Here is a 16,198-nt window from a genome sequence, read left to right on the forward strand (position 1 = left end):
AACATCGAGGTCTTTCATCCATTTGGAGTTATAAAAATATTTGAAAAAAATGGAATTAAAGTCATCTGAAGCATCCCTTGCTTGTTATACTTTGGAGTTCATTCTTTCAGATGTTTCCAGTATCCGTGCATAGGTCATGGGCTGCACAAGTGCTCCTTGCTAACTTCCTTGATTTAATACTATTTAATGGGTATGTTTCACTTAAATGGCATGCATCTATGTCATTGTTTTCATGGAGTTCAAGTGTCATGGTGGGGTTCTTCTGGATGTCTTCTTACTTAAACTCAGGCTTTCATAGCCTGGCCAGCCTATGGTCATAGCAATGAGGCTCTTGGTTGGTAGGTGTTCCTGCCATATTCCAAAGAGATCTATTGCTGGACTTATGAGTACTGAAGGAGCTCTGGGAAAGATATTAGCAACTACCAACCAAGGGGTTCAAACGTCAAAGTTTTCAGCTCCAAGTGGGTAATTGAGGAAGGGACCCAGGAAGGAAAGCCTGCATAGTAAAGGGGACTCAATATGTGCTGGATGAAGATGGGGAGTACACAGCCTAACATTTTATGGAAGACGTGGGGGTTTCAGGGTTTCAATATGGCACAGTTGGTCTACACTCGTGGGAAAACCTTCTCAGCTTCAGCCCATAAGATAGATCGTGGCAAATATTTTCACCTTCCCTCAAAGGCTCTACCATTCAAGTCTTTTATAGGAGTAATTCTCAGTCCTGGTTCCCATTAGAGTCCCACCAGGGAAGCTTCTAAAAATACTACCTCCGTCCTCCAAACAGACTGATTTTATTGCTCTGGGCTGGGGGTGGGAGTGGAGAGCAAGCATAAATATTTCTTTTCAATGCTCACGTGATTTTAATATGTAGCCAAAACTGAGACTCATGGCTTTACAGCATCTTTCACTTTGTGTAAAAGACGGCCAGCAGGAAATTTTCTTTACATCAAGTTTTTATACTAAGAGCTATATTTTCAACAGTTTAGAGATTAAGTATCTCTAAGTTATTCCAGTCCTTTCCTAAGAAAAAATACCTATGCTCTATTTTCCTAAATAAATGTGACATTTTTTTAATAAATCTGATTTTTGAAAATCCTTGGCTTTCCTTCAATAAAAGTGGAATTCTTATTGTTTTATCCATTCATTTCTTCCTCCCACTCATTTATTTTGTTTACGGTAATTTATTTCGTCCGTGTCTTTCCTGCTAGAATAAGCTTTGTGAGGGCAGGGATTTTAAATTATTTTGTTCGTTGTCAGGTCCCCAGCATCAAGAATGCCTGGTACACAGTAGGTACTCAACAAATATTTAATATTTTTTGACAACAGTTCGACATGCAAATCATGATTCCTATTTTTAAGAGGCTTATGATCTATTAAGAAACACAGACATGGAATTTCACTGGGGCCCAGGATTTCTACAGAGGTCTGACGTGGGAACTTCCCATCTGTAATATTTTAAAAAATGTTGAGGCCTAAAGAAGAAAAATGGCAAATGTATGAGAAAGATTCTTTGCTATTATTTGCTTTTATTCTCCCAGGAATCAACATAGCACTGTAGAAAGACTAGGGAGCCCAGAGGCCCCAAACAAATGTAGATTTAGATCAGTTAGGAATTGACCTTGAGAAAGTCTGTTTAACACTTTATTTATCTGTCTTCTCATCTCCAAAATCATACAGTTGAATGAGTTGACTCTTTTTGGCTCTCACTCTTCCGTATTTCAGTTACTACATCCTATCATTATGTGAGCCTGTTGTTAAATGACTTTTTTCTCCTTTTATCATTCTGTAACTCTTGAATTTTTATCCAGTTTGGTTTGTACTTCTTTTATCATTTCCCATGTTGTGACAGGTACACACGCTTCTTTAACCCAGTTATCAAGGTCACTTTAAAAAATGTCCCCTTGAGTGTTATTAGCCACTTTGTCTAACTGGGAGTCATATGCGACCCTACTGTGCGTGCTCACCACATAGGCATATAAATCACGGATCTTCATGAGTGATTCTGCACTTAGAACTGATTCCGTATAAAGTATTTAAAGATTCCTCATGAGGGGCGCACTCGTCCTGGTATTAAGAGAAGCTCAGACTCTAAATCCTACGAGATTTCAGCCTTACTCAGATGCTTTGGAAACCGAAACCCACGTGGGATACTTAGACACAAAGTCGTGGAGACTGCTCATACTGTATTCACCTGGCAGGTGTTTTCTGACAACCCACTGCTCTGTTCAGAACACTTTAGTGGGAAATGAAAGTTGCTCAAGGAGTCAAAGACCCAGTCCTAGGCTCTAACAGGCTCTATTCTCTTGGGGGAAAGGCCCCACACAGCACAGAGGATTACCAGGAAGCACACTGAGTCCCTTCACCCCAGATGCCCCCACAGGGAGGACAGCCTTGCCTCTGAATAGCTTCTAACCACCTTGAGACAATTTTCTCTCATTTTAATGCTATTGCCAGAATATTGCAGTAATCAGATCATTTGATGTCGTCCGAATCTTGGCGTCCCCAACCTTAATATACCATGTACATCCAGGTGCCAGGGATCTGCAGCTGCTGGGTCGGCACACATCTTGTGGTGCTAAGTGTTTATGAACAAATAGCATGGGCCTGTGTAATAGTGCCTTCTAAGCACTTCTTTGGGGCAGAAAATGTACGACCTCATAGAGAATTTATTGGTCGTAATGGGAAATTGTTACACAGTGTCTTCCAGAGTCAGACTAAAAAACATGCTTATATCCAGGGTTAACACAATCTGCTAATTTGCCACAATAAACCTTTGTGTCATTTACAGTATGGGCCTTCTTTCTGACATCCTGGTGCTGCTGTCCTCAGTGATCAGTGCTCATGTGTAATGTTTGTTAAATATTTTCAACATTACCTTCCCCCCAGATATACTAATATGTAAACTATGAAAATATTAATGTCTGACTCATTGCACGTTCTCACCTCGGAGCCTTTCCACTTACTCCTTTCTCTGCCTAGAGCATTTCTTTCTCAGCTATTATGGCTTGCTACTTCAAATGCTGTCTGTCGGTCTGTCTCTCTCTCTCTCTATATATATATGAACATATATACATATACATTATTGGATGTATTTATTTTACTATCAAGTATGTATATATATGCATACATACACACCTATATACACACATATATTCTATTCTTCCTTTCTGTGTTATATATGTACACACACTCCAGATATATCTCTCTGTCTCTTTCTTTTTTCTCTATCTCTCTCTATATATGTATACTATTATAAAAAATATATAATATATACAATTAATAATATAATTATTATATAAACTCTATATTCTCTTTCTACATATATATTCTGTGTGTGTATATATATGTACTCTATATATGTGTATATATTATATACATTATGAGATGTATATATTTCTATCAAGTATGTATATCTATGTATACATACACACATGTATATACACACAAGATATTCTATTCTTCCCCTCTATGTTTTTATATGTACACATACACACACACACACTCTAAATATATCCCTCTGTCTCTTTTTTCTCTTTCTCTTTCTATATGTTTAATATTATGTAATATATAATAATCATATATATAATATATACAACTAATAATATTATGTATAAACTTTATGTTCTCTCTCTACATACATACATTCTGTGTATGTAATGTGTGTGTGAATACACGTATATACAGTCTATGTTCTTTCTTTCTGTATGTGTATGTATATATCCTATCTATTTATCTATCTTTAGAAGGGGTTCATTTGTGTATTATCTGCCATCCTCTCTCCACCAAAGTAAAATATAAGTTTCTAGAAAGCAGATTATAGCATATAGTAGGCCCTCAATAAATATGTGTAAGTAATAAAATTTTATGTACTTGTAAATATGCACATAAGTATAAGTCTGCATGTGTGTACATGAAGGGAGAGTGTGTCACATGTAGATATCATGGTTTGGCATGGCATGGATCTCAGGTGATAACGCTATGCAATAAACATGCAAGCAGCCAGTGATTATGTCATATCACACCTGTTAATCCCGACATACTGTCTTAACAAGTAACAGGCAGGCAGTGATCTTTATACAAATTGTAAGAATTTCTGAGCCTTCATGTACATAGTAATTTTGATGCCACATTGAAAATATCTATATTGTGTAGGCTTATTGTATAGAATGGTCTTCCCTTTTCCCTTCAATTGTTCATATCCTGTGCCAACCTTGATGTCTACTTTAAATGTTCCCTCCACTATAGTATTTTCCCAATGGATCCATTTTTTGGTCTCACTTATTTTGAACTCAATCTAGTGCATAAGGACTATAATAATGATAATATTAAGAGTAGCAAGGATAAGTCCTTACTATATACCAGGCCCTGTTTTACATAGTATTCATGTATTTTCTCAAAATAGCCCTTCAATGTAAGTCTTATTATTATAACGCCCTTCTCAGACGTGAAATCTGAGACACGGAGAGGTTAAGTAACTTGCTGAAGGTTATGCACCTTGTAAGCGATGAACTCAGGATCCAAACGTAAGCAGTCTAACTTCAGAGTCTATATTTTGCCTCACCGCCTCTTTCATAATAACATCAAACTTGTATAAGGCTTTTATGTACTTCTGGAGCTTTAAAAAAAATCTTGAGAAGTCTAGAAATGTTTAAGAACTCTGTGAAAGCATATAGAAGACAATCCTCAAGAATCATTTAGCATGTAGTCTATGTAGTCAAATAGACTAAAAAACCAAAATGAACTTTATGATAATGATGACAGTGAGAAAATGTTGAAAAAAGCGGAGAATGATTGGCAATAAAAAGAGTGAAATGTCATTGGACTAATCAAAAAGAAATTCAGGGAGTAAATAACCAGTAAGTTGTAATCAACAAGGAAGCATAGACTATAAAACATCTAGGCACATAGTGTAAGATATTGGAAATAAGCATTCACATAGAATAAATAAAAAATATGTTATTAATATCTATTAAGAACTGCTAGAACTGCATGTGTTAGAAGAGATAAATCTAGCTTACTTGGAATCATAAATTCCCACCGTGAATTGATCTATACACTACTTAACAGCCACAAAACAGCAAATTACCCAAACTTGCATGATTCAGAATCACTTGGGGTTCTTATCAGAACTGCGGAATCCTGAACTGCTCCTCTGGGACAATCATTCTCAGCTGGGCGCAGTTTTGCCTCCCACCAAGTATTTGGCAATAACTGGAGACGTTTTGGTTCGCTTTGATAATAGGGGTGGTGCTCCTGGCATCAAATAGGCATAGGCTAGGGATGCTACAAAACATCCTGAGATGCACAGGACAGCCCCTAACAACAAAGAATCATCTGGCCCGAAATGTCAAGAGTGTCAAAGTTGAGAAACTCTGATCTAGAGGTTTCGATTTAGTGGTTGGTGATGAGACCTCAAAATCTGTATTTCTATCCAGGGATCCAGGTTATTCCTATAAAGGCTTTAAGGGCTTGAAGACAGGCTTTGAGGTAGAGCTAGGATAGGAAGAAATGAAGGGAAATGGAAAGAACATTCTAACAGAAGGGCAGGTCACACCCAGTAGGACTAAAGAGAGGCTCTGTGGTGACACTGGGCCGGCAATAATGAGAAATACTGAGAAGCAATGTCAGAGCAAAACCCTCTTTCTACATGGAAGGCCAGTTCTGCTTCATGGAAGGTAACTGCAGTTCCCCACCTTGGATCTTATCTGTCGATAACTCATTTTGTATCCTCTACTATAATTAAAGAGTAGACTAGCACATGCCCACTTTTCATTTTCGTTCCATGGATTCATCCATAAAATTCCAACATGGAAGGAAAGGGAGTGAGAACAAGGCTTTAATCAGATATATCTGGTTTGGTACCCAGCTCTGCCTCTTGTAAGCTGCATGAATTTAGGCCTAATCATGGGGTCAATCGATGGTTTAAATGAAATAGTGTGTGTAAGGAAATGAACTCAGCCCCAGGCACATAGAAACACTCAGTAAAAGTCAGCTGCTGCTTACTATTATTTTTTATGTAAATAACATTTAGCTGTCTTAATACTTATGAAACTATTTAAATGAACAGAAAAAAAAGGGAAGTTGAGGCTTAAGATGATGATCAGTATCTTATATCAATCTTAGCAACTGATTATTTTGTAGTCTGTTTTGATCTAAGAGGATTGAGAAAATCCTGCTTCATAGAAACGAGTATTTGTAAATGGCTCCAGGTTTTAAGCTGCTCACCCTCACTTCTCGAGATATTTTTTAAAATCCCGAGACCAACATAAAATGATTCAACATGGCAAGTTAATTCAGTGGTGGCCTCCGCTGTGCTTATGATAAGAGAAATAACACAGTTGAGTGTGCATGTTGCTTTCTAAAAGCAAATTAGTTATATTGGCATATGAGCTCAATTATATAAATGTGTAAAATATATCATATACTACAGTGTTTATTATCAATCCTTACAACACTTCTACTATGGCTACGGTTCCGTGGCGCACAGTTTGAAAAAGCCCCTGGCTAAGACTATATAGTCCCAGTTTATAGATGAGTGCGCTATGCAGAATGGGCTACAGAAGCTCCTTCTAGCCCAGATAGATTACATCAATTGTTTTCTCTTGATTAGCGAGCCTGATGCTTCTGCATGGACAGATAGTAAGTTGGTCTGGCATGATTTTCTCTTCACAAATCATCTCGGCTCTTTGTAAATTTCTGCAAATTAATTGCTTGATGATTCATTCCCATATCCTCCCAAACACCAGAGTTGGGGTGAATTAATCCCTGCATTTAGAAGACCCATGTCAACCTCTTCTTTTACAAAAGATGTACATTATGTTGACTCATACAGATTCAGAGCTTATTTCAGAATCCGCCCCTCTGTGTTTCTGTTCAAATTCCCTTCTCTCCCACTAGGAATATATTGGCTGTTTTCCTGGCCTATCTTACAAGAATGAAGGCAAGCTAATTTCGAATTATGGCTTGAGATAAACAGTATTAATTGGGTGGAGGTGGAAAAAGGTGGGAATTTCAGAGCAAACGACAATGACAACAGCAGGGAAATGAAAAGTCACAGTATATTTTTAGGATTGGTTGAACATTTCAGATGTTATTCTTACTCATTTTTAATAAGCATCTACTCTATGCCAAGTGCCTTAATAGTGATCGGACAGGCCTCACAGTGGCTCTATTTTAGATAGACCATGAATGAGGTAAGTCGGTAAAATATATATTGAGTTACAGAAATAAGTGCCAAAAGGAAAAATAAACTAGAGTAATGGATGTACAGTTCGGAGTGGTTGGGAACGTCTCACTGAGAAGGTGACTTTTGAGTAAATGAAGGGATGAAGGGGCAAGCCATGTGGCCATCTGGTGGAAGAGCCTTCTAGTAAGGGGAAACAGCAGGTACGAAGGCCTTGGGGCAGAAGAAGGCCTTGGCATTTTTGTGGAGTAGTGATGAGGTCAGAGTGGCTGGAGAGGATTCAGACCGATAAATGGGGGCACTGACAGGGTCAGATGATGTAGGTCTAATATAGGGCAACCAACCATACACCTCCGATCGTGATCGTGTGCATTCACACCCAAGTGACTGAGTATTTATATTCTCAGAAGTGTACTAGCTTGGATGATAAACCATGTGGTGATCCTAGGCTAGTAGGGTCACTCTGAGGATTTTGACTTTGAGAGACATGAGAAGCCATGGAGGGCTAGGTCACAAGGGGCGCAAGGTATGACTTAGGTTTTATCAGGATCCTTTAGTCTTCTGTGTTGAGAATGGACTATTGGGATGGGGAGGCGAGTGGCAAGGGCGAAAGCAGGGAACCAGTTAGGAACCTACGAGATCATCATTTGGGCACGTGCCCTATAGCCAGAGTCGAGCCATTTTAGTCGAGGCTACGTAACTAGCTAGTGGTGTAGATGGGACTTGGGACAATTTTCCTGACTTTCAGTCTGGTGTCCTTTACACAGGACCCAGCTTCTCTTTTAGTTCAAACTTGAGAACAAACGGAAGGCCAGGCTGGATCTTTACAGGCCCATTAAGCCTTCTGTTTGGTGGCTCAACTTGGTGGCTTCCTCTTCACTTTATGAGAAGTGGACGTGAAATGTATCCCATCCCCCACCCCCACCCCCCAAAATAGCTCATTTTGAACCATCAACTAAGATTTTCTTAAGCCTTTCTCTTGAACATCTGTATTTACGCTTTTGGCTCGTGTAACCTCTTCAGAATAACGAATTCCACATGTTCAGTGAATGCTTAGTAACTTATGAGTGTGTGATATAAGCTAGTAAGTTCAAATGGAGCCTAATACAGATGTGACATATATTTTATGCCTGCTTAAATAGGAGCATAAATATTAACAAAAATTAAATGGACAAATATAACTATAGAGTTCTTCAGTTTTGTGTATTTATTTCCACTTGATTCTTGGTTTGTTTTATTGTCCCAAGAATTGTCTTCAATTCTTGATCATTGCTTTCCTCAGTTAGAGTGGATAACTGGGAGAAAGCATCCATGTGCTGATAATACACATATATAGTCAACTGCAATGGAATATATGAGCGTGTACCTCAGAGACTGAAATGCGCATGTACATAGATTCTGTTTTACATATGTGTGCTTGCGATGCAAACTTGTGTGTGTTGGGGCATGGGATGAATAGACACATTTACATACATGTTATTTTAAGTAGCCTCGATGTCCATGGAGATTTACCTGGTGAAATTAAAATTTATGTTCTTTCTATTAGCCACTCTAGCAATACAACTGTAAATTCCAGCAACTTCGGCATCCAACAGAGCAAATACAGGGTCACATAATGTGCTTATCTTATCTCTCCTGGGAATAAAAGAGGGGGCTAAGCTCATTCGCAGGGCATCTGTAAGAAGTGAATACATACAGAAGTATTTTTTCATAAGAAATGTGTGATGTAATGCAAAGTCTTTGTTTTCTTGGCTACTTTTCTGCTGCATGTATACGCTTGAAATTTCTTACATCATTTTTTCCTCCGTCTTTAAGTGTCCATCCCTTTTTCAAAGCCATCCCATAAACAGAAAGTTAGTGGGTTATTTTAGGGCCTTTTCTTCTTGAATGCGGCAGAAGGTAGTAAACTTTAAGAAGTGCCGCGTGGGGTTTCTGCCCATTTACCGTTGGGCTGTGAGAAGGTGCACAGACATACTGTTGGCCCATATGTGGGTATAAGAGAAGCAAGAAAAAGCACATTGTATTGTAAAACGCTCTAGGAAGGAAGGAGAAGAAAAAGAGAAAAAAAAGAAAAAGAGAGTTGTTTGAGAGTGAGTATTCAAAATATTGACATCTCCAGCAAAGTCTTAGACCCCTCAGAGCTGACATGTATAATACCCAATCGGAGAAGGTGGTATCTTTCCTGATTAAAATGCTTTAAAGAAAAAAGCTAATAACCTCAAATTCTATTTCAGTAGTCTAGTATGAACTGTAATTTTTTTCTTTCATTTCAGAAATTGTTTTTTTTTAAATTTTAGTTCAGCTTCTTGCAAATCTTGAATCAAACTTTATACATTAAAACCAAAATTCATACATGTAAAAGTTTTTTGCCTTTTTGTGCATGAACAAAATGTACAGAACTTTATGTGTAAAGATCCAGAAAAGGGACTCCTATGGTCAACTGTGTTTCTTCTTTGAACCCCTCAAGCTATTGTAAAAGTCACTTTCTCATTTATTTATTTCAACTCCTGGTTAGGGTCTAGTGGGAGAAATAATCCAAAATAGTGGATAATCCAAAAATGTCATTTATATTTGGCTTCAGAATGCATTACCAGATGTTACTCTAGCAGATTTCCCTTCCTAATTAGGCCTCACTTAAAGTAGGAGTTAATTTTGTCTTCATTAGAGCTGCTTCCATATCAGCAGGATGGGGCAAGGAGGAAGCCCAAGGCATGCTGGGTATTTGGGAGGAAGCTGGCCCACTGCTAAAAGTCGGCAGTAGATCATGCTCAAAGAAAGAAATTCAAATATGATCAATTAAGACGATGGGCATATACCCTGGAAATGTATTGAGCCCCTCCTTGAAGGATTCTCAGGCCTTCGTCCATTCTTTATTTTCTCCCGATTAACCATGAGTGCAGAAAAAGTCTGTCCTAGGAATTAGGCAGATAATAACCTGAATTTTTATATAGAAAAAAAAAAAAAGAGGCTCAGAGAGGTTAAGTGACCTTTCACATAGATTGATCTCTGAGTAAACAGTACCTAAGATACTAAAACTGATTAATGAATGATAAGAAGACCCCACTGTTTCCTTCTTATTGATGATTTGAATAATGAGGAAGCAGGAATTCTCTTGCCCTATTTCGCATAAGAGAGCTAAGATAATGAAGCTGTGATTAAATGGCTATTAAACTATTTTTATCAAACAGAGATCAAGCGAGTGTGAGAATCTGGGGACACAGAGTGTAATTGCAATTCTACGAGATGTGGAAAAAATTACTATCATAAGCAGGGCATGGTCCTTCCATAATAGCCTGCATTTAAAAATCTTTGTGATACCACATGCCGCTTTCACTTTGCAGTTCTCCCTTCAGGTGTCGGGAAGCATCTCGGAGTCTCTCATTGCCTCCTTAATTTAGTAGATTTATTCCCTCTCTATGCACTTGGGTGAGCTCAATGTACTGTCTGCCCCACCATGTGTAATCAGTTGGAAGATCCTTTTGCCAACTGCTCACAAGGGAAGAAGGCCCAGATATTATGTCCCGGACCCCAAATTTCAATCTTGAGGTGACTCTGAGCACCCGAAGATGTGGAATCTGCCTTCCTTTAACTGTGCCCTTTGAATTGTATCACACTTAGGGCAGGTCAGATAGGGACCCAACAGTCCCAACGAGCAGTAATGAATCAAGTGTTCTGAACTATCGTTTGTTAATGACATAGCATTGCTTCGGAGTTACTGCCCATTCTGAATTTCGGGTTCCTAGTGCACGTGTACGTGTATCACCTGCCAGTGGAAACTCTTTACAACCTGAGTGTCTGTGGAATGGGCTTCTTTACTCCTGGAGCGCCCTCTGAGAATGCACGTTACGGTCACCAGGGCCTTTATTGCGGTGGGAGGAGCTGCAGACCCACCTTGCGTTAGGAGAGCCCAGGGTGGACGCTCACCATGGCTGAAGCTGCCTGAGAGTCGCAGAGCTCCCCTGTGGAAATGCTTATCGGCCTGTTCCCGACCTTTCTTTCCCTCTCTGCGTCCCCCCCCGCCACTCAGCTGTGCAGCTTTACATCACTCCCTAATTGGTGACCTGCTCTCTCTTTTTCGCCTCTCTGCTCTTCTTTTCTTAACTTATATGGAGCTAATAAGTATATTTTTGTAAAAACAGTAATTTCAAACAATTAGAACATGGTGTCGGAGCGAGTCTTTGAAAGGTTATTTTGCAAAGTCGTTTTACTGCCTGATGTATTTCAATGCCCCGTCACCTGTGAACAGACATGTGTTCGTAGGCCAGAGTGCTTCATCTGCAGTGACTTTGATTTATTTGCTCTGTAAATTGGGACCGAAGCAATAATGGGAAGTGACATTAATTGTTTACCAGAGTCCTTTTTGTCACATCCATTGCCTTCTCTGGAGTGTTTGATTGTTGAAACTCTTGCTAAACTAATTGGAATTGCCACAGTGAGGAGCAATGTCCACTCAACTTCACAGACACGAGTATCTGTTGAGCTTCAGAACAAAAATGTCATCGGGAAATATCTTGCTTTTTCCTCAGTCTTCTACGATTAGACAAAACACAGAGAATTTGAAATAACATTCTTTCCTTCCATAATTCAAGAATGACTTTACTAAAATAAACGGTCTCCCAACCCCTCACTGAGTCAGCCACGTATGCGACTGATGAACATGGGCTCTAAATAAGGATCACTGCCCGACCGGTCCGTCCTGGTTGAATACTAGCCTACCCTACCCACATACCCCATCACACACACACACACACACACACACACACACACACACTCTGCCAGTCTCCCATCCCACCGCCCTCCCTCCCATTGTGGTTCCAGTAGAGAGAATTTAAATAGCTGTGGTTTAATCAGATCTTGTAAATTAATTATGACATTATCAGGCTCCAATATTTCTGCCATTGTTTTTGGTGTACATTCACCCGGGCTTATTAAAGAAATTGGAGAAACTAGTTAATTTAAGTGTTCTTTGTCATTCTGACTTGATTGGAATTATTGTAGTTTGTTTACACTAGGGATAGAACTAAGGCGCTATTGTATTATGTGATTGAAAGCAAATAGAGGCTTGTAGTGTTGCTGGAAAGCCAAATACAAAACTTAAATCGGAGTAAACAAAATTACTCATTTATTGGTAAACATTCTTAACTGTTTTTCTTGAGCTGTTTTTGAACTTCAGTGAAATAAGCCTTTCTGAAAATTAGGATCCCTGGAAAAAAAAGTCCAATTTACTCAAACCGTGTGTGTGTGTGTGTGTGTGTGTGTGTGTGTGTGTGCTTGAGATATCTTCAAAGATTATGTTTATTAGCTACTATGGGTATATTTATATTAATATAAATCTCATGATTTTTAGATGATTTAAAATAATATGTATTTAATTTAAATATTATTTCTATTTAGGACAGATGAATAACAGAATTTGGTTTTTCATATGTGGGGGTAATCTGAATTGAAAGGGAAGAGATTGGAATCTTTGGATGCTAGGTTATGATCTGGGGCAGAAAATAAGTGAAAATCATTTCAGTATCTTTATTATTCAGGTTATATGGACAGATCCAAGAGAATTGAGGCTGGGTGGTATGTTCAATAATGATTTGTTATTAAATCAAGCAGTTTGATTTTTAAACAATCGGTCAATTTCTGGAAGAAGTGGTGCCATTCTGAAATTAATACTTCACACCACTCCCCCAACTAGGATTTACCTCCTGCAGTGGAGTCCTCAAACTCAGAAAGTTGTCATTCCATCCCCTGTGCCCGAATCCACTTGACTCACAATGTGAAGTCCAGGGACATTAGGGAGACACATTATGCAAAGGTAAGAAATGCTAGTAAAGGGGCGCCTGGGTGGCTCAGTCGTTAAGCATCTGCCTTCGGCTCAGAGTGTGATCCCAGAGTCCTGGGATCAAGCCCCACATCGGGCTCCCTACTCCTCTGGGTGCCTGCTTCTTCCTCTCTCACTCCCCCTGCTTGTGTTCCCTCTCTCGCTTGTCTCTCCCTCTGTCAGATAAATAAATAAAATCTTAAAAAAAAAAAAAAAAAGGAAATGCTAGTAAAGTCTACCATGAGTACAAATGGCTCTTTTTGGCCTCTTGAATCCAAAAAAGAAAGAAGTCTGTGGTTTTCCTTCTGGATAGGGACTCATCGGTAATGAGGGAAAACAATTTTTATGTGAAAATAGAATGTATACGTGATAAAGGCCTGCCTAATTTCTCTAGTAATACAATTTGATTTTCTGATTAGCTGTCTTATTCTGTGATTCTTGTAATTTTGTCAGGTCAATTAACTGGAGTTCAGTGCTAGAGAGAAAGGACGTGTGGGCACTGCTGGCTTCATTACATGTCAGCAGCTTAGGTGCATCTTGTAATAGAATTGGTGTGGGATGATTTAGCTGATATTGTTAATGTCATAGCACAAGGAACTTTAAAAAAAAAAGATTTATGAAGCAGGTCAAATTGGACAAACAATGTGGAGTGCTAACAGAAGGAAGAGAAAGTGATCTACACAACATATATTCTAGGCAGTAAATGCAGATCGATGCAAGTAATCGTTGACCATGCTGTGTGCCTAGCATTGGCACTGGTTGCCCAGGTGATGGGAAGATAGCACATTTCCCTGTAAACAAGGTGTACAAGCTCGTACAGAATGCTGAAATAAATGTTATCATTTATAATAAACGATTCACAGGTTCTTGCCTTCCCCTGGAGGGTTTCTGGTGGGCAGAGGTTATCTTTCTCTTTCTATCTCTAACACCAAACATGGCCCTGGTATAGGAGGTATGCAGATATGTTTATGGAATGAATACCTGAAGATTAACTTTCCAAGGGTGTGTGGCTGGGAGTGATGGTGGGAGTTGTGGAAACAAGTTAGAATATGTTCGCAGGGGCCCCCGTTCCAACTAACGTAGCACTAGAATTGCACCCTGGCCACAAGAAACAACCGCATTGAAGAGATATGACAAAGTAAGACTCTACTTAATGACTGACCAGATAAAGAGGACTCAAAGTCGTTCTACAGTTTGGGTCTGAGGAACTGTTACCCAAACTCAGGAAGTCAAGGGAAACAGCAGGTTTGCCGTGAAAGGTGCTAAGTTTGGGTTTTGGAGGATGAGGGAGCTATTATCAGGGAGAAATGTCCAGTGGGCAGTTCTAGATTTATGACCAAAGTTGGGAGAGATGTCAGGGAGGGAAATAAATGGCTGTGGAGTGTTCGGTGATGAGATTATAATTGAAACCATGAAAGTGTATAGTTGCTCTTGGTATAGTTTCAGTTTCTGGTCCTGTTCAAACGGAGGGTTATCTAAGCATTTCGGCTGCACAGGAGATTGAAACACTATATCTGAAGATGAAATAGATGATGGTTAAAATTCTCTCAAGTTCTAAGATTTTCTAGACCTTCTCCTTTAGTTAGGGAAACAAGACATACACCTGGGAAGAGCAACTGCGAACAAGACGGTGTCATATACACCCATCACTTGCACCGACATCACAAATTGCTAGCTTGGACAGCTCAGCCATCAGAGATCGGTCCTGAGAGGTATCAGCTCATTGTGTGATTCAGACCAAAAGAGAATTTGGAGTCTGAAGAAGACGTGATCTTTTGTGTTCTGGCACGAGAATTCAAAATTTCATGTACTACTCATTTGGATAAACATGATCCGTCTACACTGATGGATAGCGTTATCCGTCCCCCAATGTCAATGCTCTCACGTCGTCTATTTGTCTGTTTTTGCAGAAGATAGATGAAGAGAACGAGGCGAACTTGCTAGCAGTCCTCACAGAGACACTGGACAGTCTCCCTGTGGATGAAGACGGATTGCCCTCATTTGACGCGTTGACAGATGGAGATGTGACCACGGAGAACGAGGCTAGTCCTTCCTCCATGCCTGACGGCACCCCTCCGCCTCAGGAGGCAGAAGAGCCGTCTCTAGTAAGAACCCTTCCTACTGTTTAACAGGAATCGGAGTTGCCTCTGGCTACCCGCTGCATGGGTATGATGTAGTAACAATAAGGTTTGGATTCTTAATTTAGACTGATGCCCAAAACAATTCCTGAGCAGACTCGCAGTCGCAAATTCTGTGATTCTGTGTTTAAAAAGTTGGTAATAACAGCCTTCATATGGTCTTACTGCAGTTTGTTTTAACTGCCTTTTGCTATATATATGTGTGTATTTTTATTTCTTAGCATTATTTATGTTCGTGGTAGAAACTTAGAAAACGTAGACAACCCAAAAAGAATAGACCAAAAATTCACCTGCGAAATCAAATAATCTCTGATATAAGAAAAAAAGATTTAAATCCCCTCGTTTTAAGATACAGCATCATGTTTGTGAATTTGAAATATATGCATCATTGTTCGTGTTACATATTGTTTTATTGTTTGAGACGTCCTAGTTCATTAAGAGATTTGCTATGGCTGGATGTTTAGTCTTTGTCCTATTTCCCACCATCGTAAATTATAGAATGATCGGCATATTTATAATTTTATTCTTATGCCTACGATTCTAGAAAGAAAAGGTAGATCAAGGGATATGCAATATTTTAAGGTTTTAGATCCATAATTCTTATGAAGATTGAAAAATAATAGCACATTTGCAACCTAAGTTCCCTAAATTTATGGGAGGCAATGAAGAGTGAATTTGTTGGCAATGAAGAGTAAATTTTCTTTTCGATGCAGTGCTTGACCAGAATTTTATTAGTTCTAAGACACAGTTTACCTTCTCATCTATGGTAGCCATTTGTCATTTGCCATAAATCTGATGTAAGACCATTCTATGTAAATTATGGAATGCTATCCTCCAAACTTTAATAGTGTTCCTGGGCATGCCATTTAGAGGTTGTTTCTCTCCCATCTCTAAGTTTTTTAAATGTTAAAAGCATTCCATGTAAACATTTGGAGTCTCTACTTGTACTCCTATGCATTTCGAGATTTCTGGTTTAGAAGAAACTCCCTCATAAGTAATTGCTACCCACCCCCCCCTTCCCCGCACCATTTCTCCATTTGCCATTTGGCTTTGCTCTCTGGT

At 39.1% G+C, this 16,198-nt stretch overlaps 1 protein-coding gene across 1 annotated transcript in view; it reads left to right on the forward strand.

Annotated features, from left to right (window-relative positions):
• PPARGC1A (PPARG coactivator 1 alpha) overlaps positions 1–16,198 on the forward strand; it is a 461,990-nt gene that overhangs the window by 406,046 nt on the left and 39,746 nt on the right. The window contains exon 4 of the mRNA XM_034670962.1: positions 14,909–15,103. Within this exon, the coding sequence (XP_034526853.1) occupies positions 14,909–15,103 (195 nt within the window). The remainder of the gene's footprint in view (positions 1–14,908; positions 15,104–16,198) is intronic.

The sequence above is a fragment of the Ailuropoda melanoleuca genome, chromosome 11 (genome assembly GCF_002007445.2).
Source record: "Ailuropoda melanoleuca isolate Jingjing chromosome 11, ASM200744v2, whole genome shotgun sequence".
In the NCBI taxonomy this organism is placed as follows: Eukaryota; Metazoa; Chordata; class Mammalia; order Carnivora; family Ursidae; genus Ailuropoda; species Ailuropoda melanoleuca.